Source organism: Mustela nigripes, chromosome 3 (assembly GCF_022355385.1).
Source record: "Mustela nigripes isolate SB6536 chromosome 3, MUSNIG.SB6536, whole genome shotgun sequence".
Lineage (NCBI taxonomy): Eukaryota > Metazoa > Chordata > Mammalia > Carnivora > Mustelidae > Mustela > Mustela nigripes.
The window spans coordinates 64,490,474-64,504,377 of NC_081559.1; the positions used below are offsets into that span (position 1 = coordinate 64,490,474).

Genomic DNA, 13,904 nt, shown 5'->3' on the forward strand with positions numbered 1-13,904 from the left:
CAAGTCTGTGTCTAAAGTCATTAGAGAATTAATTCTTTATTTCTCTCCATAAACTCAGTCTCTGCCAGAGTTCCAAACATGTCCCCTGAGGTTGAACTGGGGCAAGGGAGAGGATGGCAAGTAGCAGCCTTGCCCTCCGTCATCTTTTCTGCCTTATCTTTTTAATCATTCAAGAACAAATATTGACTGACCATTGTAATGAATTTAATGTAAAACTAATCCCGATTCCCTGCCTTCTCTGTATCAGGGGCGAAATCTCCCCCACCTCCATGAATCTGGGCTGGTCTGTGAAAGGTTTTGGTCAGCCGAATGTGGCTGAAGTGATGACGTGTCAATTCCAAGCCTGCACCTCAAGAGGTCTTGGGTGCTTTTACTCACTCTCATCTCCTCACCAGACCCTTTGAACAGCTCTGGTTTGACTACTGGCTGAAGAAAAATCGCCTCAGCCTGCAGCCAACCATCTGCCCAGCAGAACCTCGAAGAGCCGTGCTAGCAAGCCCAGCCAAGATCAACAGTGTGTGTAGATGACCTGCTTTCACATGAGGGATCCTGAGGAGACCTGAAGTACGACCCAGCTAAACCACACACCTGTGAACCAAGGAAAATCTATGCTATTTGAAGCCACTGGGTGTTGTTTGTTACACAGCATCACTGAAAATGGATAACTGATACAAACCTCTTTCTGATCTCCAGAATCAAATTTTTTTCCTTCAGATTCAAACACCTCTCTGAAAAGTTTAACAAATAGCCAAAGTCTAGTTTTCAGGCCAGATTCAGCCCGGATACCCTGCTGCCCTCACAGCCGTCTGTGAGGAGGGTACTGCAGCCACAAGAAGGTATTTTAGTTTAGCAGATGTCAGAAGCCTAAAGGAAAACTAGTCAGCCTGCTGGGAGAGACACACATGAGGACGATGGGGGCAGCAACACCCTACCAATCTTCAATAGGGCCACGAAGATCCCAGTAAGTGTGGTGTGATGGCATATTCTGTGCAAACCAGCAAGGGAGGCCGATCTCCCCACTTTGAACAGAGCTAGAGCTGAAATAAGACCAAGAGCCTTGGAAGTCAGAAGGAAGGCTCTGAGCTGCCCCAGGCCCTCGAACCAAGGCTCCAGCCAAGTTGATCTACAATCTCTGGTGGCCGGGAAGCCGCCCAATGGGTATCCGAATGACATATTAACTTCAGTTTTTAACCTGTCTCTACATGTCTTTCAGAATGCTGAGTGGCCTGATCTGATTCTCACCCCTACTTGCTACTGCTCCATGTTGGAACCCCCAGTGGTAAATGCCCTTGGGAGAAGCTAAGAGGAGAGCGCTGTATGAATGATGATTCCCTGACTATGGAGCACTCTTCTCCATCTGATTGCAAGGCAGCATCTCTTCCCCCCTGACTCCTTCCTCTTCATTCCTTATTTCTAGGGACTTTGAAGGAGCCTGCATACCTAGGGTAGATGAATAGAGTTTGCCTACCCTGAGCAGCTCTGTAATGTGCCACTGGCTTCTCCTGACAGAGGTCCTCTCAGACTGGGGGCCTGCCAGTCATACCAAAGGTGCCCACAGCCCAGCAAATGGCCGCCAAAAGGCAAATGGCCGCTGAAAGGCAATAAGACTTTAGCTGGAAATCTATGGATTGACAACTGGGTGCAGAGAAAGCAATGAATAAGTTTCTGGTAGTGGATTTCTAGTTTACTGTTTACTCTTTTGAGTAATAATATACAAGAAAGTGAGGATGAACATAGGAAAACCCTCCAAACTTTAGTTTGGCCTCTTGGAGGGAGAATGATGGTTCTGAGAATGAGGGTTGAGTTGAGTTAGGCCCTGTGAGGTGGTTAATGTGTCTTGCTCCCCATAGACTTTTCTAGACATTTTCCTACTATGGTCATAGTTCTGTGAGTGTGGTCCTAATTGTTTGGTACCTGGCCCTGGGGTCATTTGATTTGGGGGAAATAGTGACTCCGTGTGTGTGTGTGTGTGTGTGTGTGTGTGTGTGTGTGTGTTAGATAAAGAAGGGGGTTGGGGGCATCAGCGCTCAGGATTGGTCAGTTTGCATATCAAAGTCACTCTCACAGGCAAGTTGTTTGTTATCTCCAGGAATTAGCTAACCCCAGGAGGGGCCGTCCTTCCTTAGGTCTGAAAGGCCCCAACATGCCAGAACGTCATGAAATAAAGAAAATTTTAAAATGTGATAAATACAGTAGGCCAGGAGACTGGGCGTCCTCGGTATCTACCCCGAACACCCGAATTATTGGGACACTTGACGGCTTCTGGGCCTCCTCACAAAGTCAGGCAGTTTAGGACTCAGTATTCTGCCCTCTAAGTGTTTACAGAAGTCATTCTCAACATGTCAGCCCAGCTCTCTTGACCCAGAGCAGTTCTTTGCTTTTTCAGGAAACAAACGGGATGAAAGTGCTGGGCCGGGACTTCCTCCTCAGGGTGTTTGACAGGGACTGACGCACTCTAGGCCCTTTGACTGCGGGAAGTCCAGGACACACCCAGCCTTGATTGTACTTTCTCGAATGCTGAACGCCGGAGCGTAGGTAAAAGGACAGAAGGAAGAACATTCCAACATGAGGGACCCACTGACAGATTGCTCGGTGAGTAGCTCCGTGTGGTTTTGCGCCTGTGGGTGAGAGGGCGGCCTTAGAGGGCTCAGTTTATATATTAATGGGTTTAAGCTTAAGGAATTTGAGACATTCTGAGGATAAACGTGTTTAGACTTTGGACCTGATACAAAAGTCTTATGGCTTTTCTTTGGTTCGATTGCAAACAACCCTTTCTAGCAAATGACAGGGCAGGTTAATAATTGTCATCTTTTATTCTCATATGGTTGGAACAACTTTGAGTGGGTATAGCATCATATTTGCTTACAGATGTGGCTGTTTGGAAAACATTCTGAAGACAGATGCCCAAGGGACCAACATGGTGTGGGGAGCAGCTACCCAGATGCTCAGAACCCGCAGGCAGCTTAGGGCTCTGTGAATGAAGTCGGGGCGGGAGGTTTTGGCATTTTTCTCCACATCCTGTAGAGTCCAGAATTGTAAGGCCTGCAAATGGAAGGACAGGCGCCCCCACCCTGCCTGGCCTCCAGTGATTCTCAGACTGGTCTCCCAACATGTGTGTTTAGTTCTGGGAGTGTTATCAAAAACAGAAGATGGGTCAAGAGTCCGAAGATGGTATGAGGTGGTCAACAGAAAGAGCAGAGATGAAATTTAGGAAATAAGGAGCAATTAAAATAAGACACGTGGCCAGGGGTCGAGGGGGGGTGCTCCTATACTGTGGACATAAAATAATCTAGAATCATCAGGGTGTTAGCTCAGTAAAGGGTGGCAGAAAACCAAGATCGCTCACATCAGAAGCAAGGAGTTGCATTCATCGCTCAAGTATTTTATCAAAAAAACCTTCCTAACAATAACAAACTGTAGAAAAGCAGATAGATGAGGGCTGCAGGAGAGCCATAAGGAAGAGCAGCAGGGGATTACTGGTTACATTTTTGTTTCCACAACGGACAAGCACAGGTTTAAAGACGGTGGAGCTGTCAAGGCGAGCCCACAAAATGAGTTCATGAATCAGAGGGGCTAGAGGAGATGAAGAACATTGACTGGTACTATTAATAACGACCGTGTGATAGCAGGTTCTGTCTACTTTCATTTTTTAAATGCAAAAGTAAATATGTGTCTAACGTAAAAACGAATTCCAACAATATAGTTGTATATAGATTCTAAGATGGAAAATTCTCCCCCTCCGTTTCCTCCTTCCCAATCTTTTCTTCATTGGGAAGCACAGACAATTAAAAAAAAAAAAAAAAAGTCTTTTATCGTTCATGTATTTGCTGTGTATTTTTCTCTCTCTGCATTTGCTCCCTTACCAAAGGTTACCGCCTTTCCTTTCTTCCCACCGATACCCTGATGATGTTTTTGCATGGGGGTGGTTGAGCAAGGCAGGGATGGGGTAAGTGGAGGCAAAAACTCGACAGCAACAGTCACCAAAGAAGAAAGTCAGGACCACATGAAGAGTGAGATAGAAGAGAGAGAAAGTAGGACCAAGTTAAGTTAAGGGAGCAACACAAACACAAACTAGTAGCCTGATGTTCTTTTCAGAGGCTGCCTTCAGATCAGGATCTGGGAGACATGTTTCCTTCTGAGCAGCCCCCCAAGAGAACCTGTCACCACATGTATGGGTCAGCCTCATGCTCCCTGCTTAACGTTCTTAGGGGTTCTTTTCCCTCAGCCGAGCCGTCTCCTCAGGGACTCCCATCTTTATCCACAACCTGAAGTTTTCTCTCTGGGTCCGGTGCCATCGAAGGTAGTCTGGGAGTCAAGAGGAGGCCGATACCCAGCCCTTCGGCCAGAGTTCCCAAATTTTCTAAAGTCATGGAATCTTCATTTAAATTTGCAACTTTCATTTTCAAGGGTTCACATTGATTTCCTGGTGCAGTTTTAGCTTGTGCTTGGGGAATAATGTTGTAAGAAGATAAAGCTTCAGTTTGGCGGCAGAATAAAACAAAGGAATGGACTGCCAATGAAGGCTTCATGAAACACAGGCATGGCTTCATGAGGAAACCAAACAGAACCCAAAGATTTAACCCATCTGCAGAATGTTCCAATCCATCCCTATGGCTGCATGGAACATGATTAATTCATAAAGCCTTAGCTTAACTATAGTTTTAAGCTGATCTGCCCCAGGGGGTCCATGTATGAAAATCAGTGGTTACACGAAATTCCTTGGGAAAAACATGGTCTCTTTGTTTCTACTAATCTAACTGAAATTTTAGAATTTACTTCAGAGGTACCTGGATGGCTCAGTCAGTTAAGCATTTGTCTTTGGCTCAGATAATTGTCCCAGGGTCTTGGGATGTAGCCCTGAGCTGGGTGTCAGGCTCCTTGTTCAGCAGCCCCCCTCGTGCCCCCACCTCATGCCTCCCCATGTCCCCCCCATGCCCTCCCTAATGCTCATGCACCCTCTCTCTCTCTTTCAAATAAAAAGAAAAAATCTTTAGAATTTACTTCAATTCTGAATATAAGCAACAGACTTCGGTACTACCACAATGTCTGTGATTTGTAACCCAAAAAATCATACCTATTTTTATATAATATCACAGGGGTTGCAATTATCTAGAAATATTGTATATATTCCATGTGATTTAGAAATTTAAGTTATTCTGAAGACTTGTTATTTAGTATGTTAATTGAATAACACATGTAATTTTTAAATGCTTTTTTATAATTTTTTTATTTTTTATAAATATATAATATATTTTTATCCCCAGGGGTACAGGTCTGTGAATCACCAGGTTTACACACTTCACAGCACTCACCTTAGCACATACCCTCCCCAATGTCCATAATAAATGTATTTCAATATAATGTTTCTTTTGTAACCCTATGCTATTTTCTTGAATGCATTTTAAAAATATTCTGAGTAAAGTATAGATTTCACAACACACCCAAAAGAACCACAATACCCAAAAATATTTTAAAATCTCTTATTAAGTTCATGCTCCAGTGACCAAGATAGGCTAATAGCTGTCAGTGTCTATGCTCAAATTATTAGTTACCAGGGTAGCACAAAGATGGCCTAAAAGTTGTGTAGGCTTTTAACTAATCTTAAGCATGTCAGAACTTATTTGAGGAAGGTTTTGAAGTTGTTTTTGCAAAGGAACATAATTGGCTCTGGGCCTTGATGTCTCTGAGTTTAGCTTCTATACCTACAAAGAAAGGAAGGAAGAAAGAAAAGGAAAAAAGAAGCTCAGTGAAATTTTCAAATCCAGGTGCAAGGCAGTAGACAGGAATCGAACTATCTCCATATGAAATGATCCAACCATTTTTCTTCAAAATCAGCCCTTCCTGTGAAATAAAACCATGGAAATCATGGGCAGATAATAGGCTGTAACCAAGTTTAGGCTTTTACTCACTCTGCAGTGTCCAGGTAGGAACCTGTCAAAGCAGGCATTTTGGACTCCATATAGTCTGTCCCTTCCCGTAACACCATCAGCTGCTGAAGCAGCACCAGCCAGTCGTTGGGACACCTCTTCCAGCCACCTCACCTGCCAGTCTGGGCGGCTCAGCCTGGGTCATGGGATGTTCACTTGCGCTAAGACAGAAGATAACCGTTACAATGGTCCATGACTTCTGAGGGATTCTGGTGCTTTGCACAGATAAGGAGGCAGATTGGGTCTGACCACATAGATGTCCTGTGGCCCACAGCATCCCTGAGATAGGTGATATGTCCCCCACGTCTCACAGGCCTGTTTCCTCCTCTGGAAAGGAAGAAGAGGAGATATGGAGTGAACTATGCTTTTTAGTGTTCTGTATCTCATAACTTATGATGGTCTGCCGTGGGGATTCCAGATCTCACCTAGATAGTCCATTGGTTAGCGGAGCAGTGGTTTGAAGTATTATCCCCTGTGAATCAGGATTCACAAAAAACAGTACCGTCATGCCTGTCATAGGAAAGACATCAAACAAAAGCTTATTTGATTAAATATAAATGGAATATCACAGTTTATTTGATACTCTGAGGGTATCACTGTCCAAAAACTTTCCATACTGCCATCTAGAATAGAAATGGACTTTTCTAGAATAACAGAATTTAACCTTCATCATTCAAATTGTGGAAAATCAGAAGGAACAGCTAGTCTGGGGTTGATACATTCTGTACTGTTTAGAAGTTATTCCATGATTATTCCATGTGCCCATGACTTTGCTCCATTTTTGGTGACGACAACGTTTATACAACAGAATTTGCTTACAAAAGCTGGGCAGAAATAAGCTTTTTAGACTGAATGGGAAATGCCTGTGTATACCAATTTTCTTGGTGAAGGGAGTTTTTTACGGGCTCAAAAATGTCCCAGATATTCCATCACTAGCCTGAACTTCCTTTATCAGGGAAAAAATACATAACCTTTTTCCTAGTAATTAATGAGCCCAATGAGAGACAGCATGTTAATAAAAATTCCTACGGAGATGTAAGATCAACAGTAGGTTCTTTTCCTGGAATGAGTATTTGGTAAGGGTCAGGTATTTGAAAATTCAGTGGGTGGGGAAAGAACACCAAATATCTACTTTCCATATGATTTTGACTAGAGAAAACATTCTTGTGTAGTTGATAACATTAGGAAGCCATTTGTACTGATCATAACACTTAAAGGTAACTATTACTCTGAATAAACCTAGTGCAATTATACTGATTAGCTATTTATAAATATATTTATTTCTGGTAGTTTCTCTAATTGATTAGCTCACTTAATATTTCTAATCACGGCTCTGCCCTTAACTAATGAAGTTACTTTCAGTTCTTTGGTGCTTAACTATAAAATAAAGGGATTAGACTTTAGTGATTTTCAAGCTGTTGAAAGGTGATGGGGCTAGTGTGTGCTCCATGGAATCCCTCCAGTGGCCTCTCTGGTGGATGAAGTAGGATGCGAAGGAGAGGTGAGATCCAAAGGGATCGAAAGGTGACATTGATCCAAAGCCAAGGTCAAGAGATTTCATCACCTCAAAGTAGACCTGTTCCAAGATTTTCTGAGCTCTCTCTCTGTCTCTCTCTCTCTCTCTCTCTCACACACACACACACACACACACACACGCATGCGCGCGCCACGCACGCACATGCATGACAAGATAGTCCTGGGTTCTGCTTTGATATTTATGCAAGTCTTTTCTTCACAGATTTTGTCTTTAGGTCTGAGTAGATGGTACATGAAGAAAGGTACACAGTGTCTGTTTCGGTCTTTTATTTATCGTTGTCACCTTTATCGCAGGGGAGATCAGGGTTTGTCAGGGAGTGTCAGGTACATTGCATACGGGGTCAAGATAAAGATCCTCTCCCATTGCTGTGATAACAACAGCCTGCGGTCCTCTGATCATCAGGTTAACAACAACAGAATATATTGAGAGGCTTCTGCACTAGCGTGTGCCTGGACATCCTGGAATTTGGTGAATGGGTTATAGGTATACCTGGGACGTGAACCTTGGCAATCCTCAAATTGACAGGATGTGGCTTGGGGGCGCTGCAGAGATCACAGGCCAGTTTCCTCTGCCTCAAACCACTTTGTCCATTTACCGCACACTGTCTCAGTACAACTATCATTTTCTCTTTTTTTATTATTTAGTTTATTAATCTTAAAAATATTTATTTGCTTGAAAGGGAGTGAGCACATAGGGGAGGGGCAGAGGAAGAGGAAGAGAGAGAGTTGTAAGCAGACTGCACGCAGAGCACAGAGTCCAATGGGGGGCTCGATCCTAGGACCCTGAGATCGTGACTTGAGCCAAAACCAAGAGTTGGATGCTTAACTGACTGAGCCACCCAGCCCCCCCTCCCCCAGTGGTGATTTCCTAAGTGTGCCATGATGTGAGAATGTTAGGAAGTAATATAACAGGAAGTTAACTTCCAAAATCTAAAACTGGCAGGCCCAGGGTCAGCTGAAGCATAAGCTATACTTTGAGCGGCCTCTGCTTGAAACTATTGAGTTTGGATGACTGGGGAAGGACAGGGACTCTCCACTTTCTCACAGGATCTCCAATTCCCCCCCAAATCAACTGAGTTTTGAACTGGCCTCCTAGAACTAGTCCACTGGTGAATGTACTTTAAAATAGAATAAGGAACATTTTGATAGCTTGGTAAATAGAAAAATTCTCACCTGGTTCTGCTCATTTCTGCCTTGGCTAGGGGCAAGATTTCCCCTCCAAGCCCGCATCCTCACACATGAGGTCTGAGGTACCCTGTTCTCTCCTAGGACTGCCGGACACAGACTCCTCAGGTGATGGGGCTAGTGTGGGCCCGTCCCCTAGGGACAGCTCAGCTCACAGTCCCTTCCCTGCTCTCCTGGCTCTGCTGATGGTTCTTCTCCCTCCTGCTCTGAAGCCTACCAAATCCTTTAATCCATGGGTCTGCTTTGTCTTCTCCCAGCCCCAGCCCTTGGCCTCATAGGTTTTCAGAGCAGAACTCACTCACTCTGCAAACAGACGTTCTAATCATTCTCTCTTGCACGTGGGCCCCTGGTGTTTGTGTTGGGTCTTTGCTTCTGTTTTGCTATGGGCTGGAGAGCGAGGCAGATAGAACATTACATAAAAAACTCACAATTTAATACTGTGAGACATTTCTAAATAAATCAAATAAGAAAGCTAAAGAACTTATAAAGGAAATCATAAAATTTTATTGAACATAAAATAAGATTTGAACACATGAAAAGACTTACTATGTCCTTGGATGGGAAGTCTAAATACCATAAAAAAAAGCCAATTTCCACAAATTTATATATATATATATGTATATATATATATATACATACATATATATATATATATATGATGCAATTCCAATTAGGATCTCAACAGGGTTTAAAAAATGTAATTAGATAAATCTTCATATGGAAGAAATAGATGCCCAAGTATAGCCAAAGAAATTATGAGAAAGAAAAAACATTTATTTAAAGAGAAATCAGAAGCAAAGTGTTAAATGTCTCTATAACTTAAGTAGTGAGTTCATAATGGGTATCATTTTTATTATCTGTATTATTATTATTTTATGAAACATAAAAATGTTTCATAATTTAAAATAAAAAGTTAAAAGATTGTGTATGAGTTAGAACTATGCTCAGCTGCACATTTCAAATTCTAAAAATAAGAGTGGCCTTAAAAAATTCTATTATTTTATTTCTCTCACACAGAACATAAGTCCAAAAGTAGAGAGCTAAGGGCTTGTGTAGTGGGCCCCAGGACCATCAGGAACCCAGGATCTTTATCTCTTTCTGCTCTACTATCTTAGCACAGGGCGTCTATACTCAATTTTACCTTATGGCATCAGTCATCATTTCTTTCTTTTCTTCAAATTTAAATTCAATTTAATTAACATACAGTGTATTATTAGTTTCAGAGACAGAATTCAGTGATTTATCAGTTGCATACAGCACCCAGAACTCAAGTGCCTTCCTTAATGCCCATCATCCAGTTACCTCATCCCCACACCCACCTCCCCTCCATCAACCCTTAGTTTGTTCCCTATGGTTAAGAGTCTCTTACAGTTTGTCTCCCTCTCTGGTTTCATCTTATTTTACTTTTCCTTCCTTTCCCCTCTGTTCATCTGTTTTGTTTCTTAAATTCCACATATGCGTGAAATCATATGGCATTTGTCTTTCTCTGACCGACTTATTTCATTTAGCATAATCCCCTCTAGTTCCATCCACATCATTGCAAACAACAGCAAAATTTCATTCTTTTTGATGGCTGAGTAGTATTCCATTGTATATGAATACCACATCTTCTTTATCCATTCATCTTGTCCTTGGACACCTGGGTCTTTCCATAGCTTGGCTATTGTGGACATTGCTGCTATGAACATTGCGGGAACCATCGTTTCTTGAAAGTTCAGGTGTCAGGAAAGAAGAGGAAGGAAACTTCACTGAAACCCCACACAAAACTCTCGCCCATGCTGCCTTGAGAAGCATTTAGTCACATGGCTTCCCCTAAGGGAGAGACACTGAGAAATAACTTTATGCCAGGGGCGTGAGCCCTGCTCAACATATACCTGTTTTCTTCTCATGATACTTCTATGTGATTTGTGAGATGTTATTTGGTGATATGGGAAAAAAATAAAAGGCTTAAGGGGAACTTAGTGAAAGTGTTTAGTGAACAGAGGAGCCAATAAAAAAGCTAAACGGTCTTAAAATGTTCCCTAAAACTTTCCCATTGTCCCGGTAAGGGGAGGAAGGAGGACTTATAATATCAGATCATTCCTATGCCAAGTTATTTTTATGGAACTAAAAATGGCTTGATTGCCAAATAGTGATTTTACTCTCATGACTCGGAGGAGAATCATTTCCTCTAGAGAGCCTACACCTAAAACCCACTGTAGGGATGTTTTGCTTGCTCTGCAAAGAGGTTTAAAATCTGTAAATTATTTGCTGCAGTTGTTTTCGGAAAATATATTTCAGCGGCCAATCCTTATTTCAGCTTTTTGGGACAAATTGGAGTATCTGGCCAGCGTGGGCCACATTCCCTGGGTCCAGAGCAGTGGGGGCAGCTGTCTGTGCAGCTTGACCCCCCCCCCCCTCACTCCCACTGCTCACTCATTCAGATGCTGACAGGTGCCTGCAGTCCCATGATTTTGCCAACCTTGCTTTAGGAGTTAACAATGTCTTTGTAAAGAGCTTTGCCCCCTGACCACTGTCCTTGAGCCCAAGGCGGTTTCAATGAAACCTCCTGTGTGTCTACCAAATCCTGCTCTGGCTTTCTGTGCTCAGTTCAGAGGGAAGTGAAACCACTGCATGAAGACAAAGGAATTTAGCATCTATAGAATGATTGTTTTCCTATTGCCTAGGTATTGGTTCTTTCCAGCCCTGAAGGTAGAGACCTGGTCAGGTCATTGCTTTAGGTCCTTTCCTCCTCCATGGCCCCATGTCCTCTGCTGGCTACTCTGCTTGCATCAGACACCGGGTCCTCCCGTGACAACTGAAAGGTGACCTTGGCCCTGAGGATTCATGGATGTGAACCTGCCGGCTGTGTAGTAGGTGCTCAATGAATGAGAGTTCTCAGTGCAGTGCCCAACGGAGCGCTCCTGGAGCACAGAAGACACAGGCTCATCAGATGAGCAGAGCTACAGCACGGCACTTGTTTCATAGAGAACTTTCATCCTCTTCTGTAAAATCTCATTTTTTTTTAAGATTTTATTTATTTATTTAAGAGACTGGGAGCAGGTGGGGCAGAGGGAGAAGCAGACTCCCCGCTGAGCAGGGAGCCCAACTTGGAACTTGATCCCAGGACCCTGGGATCACTACCTGAGCCGAAGGCAGATGCTAAATCAATTTAAAAAATGCAATGAGGTAGCATACCTCCCAGGTGAAAACTCTGAGGGAGGGCTCTGGGGACCGTTCTACCACCCAACTGAGCTACTGTCTGTCAGGAAAACTGCAGAATTCATTCACATTTACTCTGTCCATCTGAACACTTAAAATCTATTGTCATCAGCATCTACTTTTACAAATATGATTTTCAGGAGGACATTGTGGAGTTCTGAATTAAATGACAAAAGCTTTCCCTTGGAAGTCTTATGTCTGGAGGCTAAATTCATATAGAAATGAATTTCTAAAGGTTTATTCCTACATGTATAAAAGTTTGGGACAACAAAAATGTTCAACTCCTTGTTCCAACGTTCTTATTACTAGAATAAATGAGATACAGAGGGACTAGGGAACATATTACTAACTCATTATTCACTTACATCATCATATCTCAGCCCTCCTACGATATTCACTTTAATGAGTTTGGGTTTTGACACCCAGGCATAGTGTTGTGAAGTTTGGGAGGGGGACACAGAAAATGATGACTCAAGATACATACTGCAGAATGTACTCTGAACCATCCTGGGAACAAAAGAAGTGACAGAAAGTTAGACTTCAAAGTCACCCCACTGCTGAGTCGTTGCCTGGGGAGAAACAGACAGACCAGCTTTATTTTTGAAAAGTTCTCCAAGATAGTTCACAGCCAGGCGTAAGAGACTTAATCTTTATTTTAGGAACTCACCCAAAAGGTGTGCATCCCTGTAGCTGCACGATCATTGACAGTGACAATCATCATTGCGGAGCATGCGGAATTCAGAGGAGTTCTATTTTGGACGTGCTCATAACCCGTCTGTGCATCTTTTCTCTTTCAGTATAATAAAGTGTACAAGAACCTAAAGGAGTTTTCTCAAAATGGAGAGAATTTCTGCAAGCAGGTCACATCCATTCTTCAGCAAAGGTACAGAGCGCACGTTTGCAAAAAACGGTTCTTCCTCTTTAGTTGGAGCTAGCGATATGACTGTTGGAGTGATTACAAGCTGTCCTACTTTCCAGAACTCGGTGTTATATTTTGGTACTTGAGAGACTGATTTGAAGAGTGATTCTCCTCTGTTGCACATTTATCACTGGGGTACCATAATAATCAAGAAACAACAGGAAGTAATTCTGCGTGGGAAGGCTCAGTCAAGTCTCTTTTGACTCCTCAGACTGAGTTTATCACCCCCTCCTGAGGCATTCCTTGTGCCTGCATGTCCGCCATTATTGTACTTCCCACACTGATGGCAATTATGAGCTGACATTTCTGTCCCCCCGCTACAGGGGAAGGCTTGTTCATCTTTGCGTCCTGAGCTTTGAGAGTCTGGGCTTTTGACTTCATCAGTAAATGTCTGATGAATGAAAAGCGACCATTTTTCAGTATCACCTGGTCTTTTTTTTTTTTTTTTTTTAAGATTTTATTTGTTTATTTGACAGAGATCACAAGTAGGCAGAGAGGCAGGCAGAGAGACAGAGAGGGAAGCAGGCTTCCTGCTGAACAGAGGCTCAATCCCAGGACCCTGAGACCATGACCCGAGCTGAAGGCAGAGGCTTAACCCACTGAGCCACCCAGGCGCCCAGTATCACCTTGTCTTAAGACTAGATGTGATATGTGTCAAGTTGGTGACTGTGCTAAAATGAGCACCCGGAACTCAGTCAAGAAAGTCACAGAAGTTCCTCTTTTGAGTTGGGCCACTAAGGGTCTCCAAGCCATTTCCCCACATCTAGACAGCTCTATAATAAACAATTCTAAAAAGGGCTCCAGAAGAGACTGCATATTCTTTTAAGGTAACCCTTTCAAATTTAAAATAATTGCAAGTGTAGTAGACATGGGCCAATGGCCGCCTGCGTTAGTAGAACGACAACAGAGGAGAATATTAGCATCATCGGAAACCATACATGAGGCCAAAGAAAGATACAGGAAAGCTCAAACAGGCATTTATTAAAAGAAAAAACAATTTCCCCAAAAGACCCACAAAACAAAAATAGGTTTGTCAAACAGAGTTGAAAGAGAAAAAATTAAATTAAGATGCTTCTGTAGCCAATTGCCTTGATTCTATGAGAGGAACAGGGAGGACCAATCTGAGAGGGAATCCC

General features: G+C 42.9%; 1 protein-coding gene across 1 annotated transcript in view; it reads left to right on the forward strand.

The window, feature by feature from the left end:
- The first annotated feature begins 2,218 nt into the window (after positions 1-2,218).
- Positions 2,219-13,904, forward strand: part of NOSTRIN (nitric oxide synthase trafficking) — a 59,969-nt gene continuing 48,283 nt past the window's right edge. The window contains exons 1-2 of the mRNA XM_059394119.1: positions 2,219-2,592; positions 12,647-12,732. Coding sequence (XP_059250102.1) covers positions 2,566-2,592; positions 12,647-12,732 — 113 coding nt within the window. The 5' untranslated portion in view covers positions 2,219-2,565. The remainder of the gene's footprint in view (positions 2,593-12,646; positions 12,733-13,904) is intronic.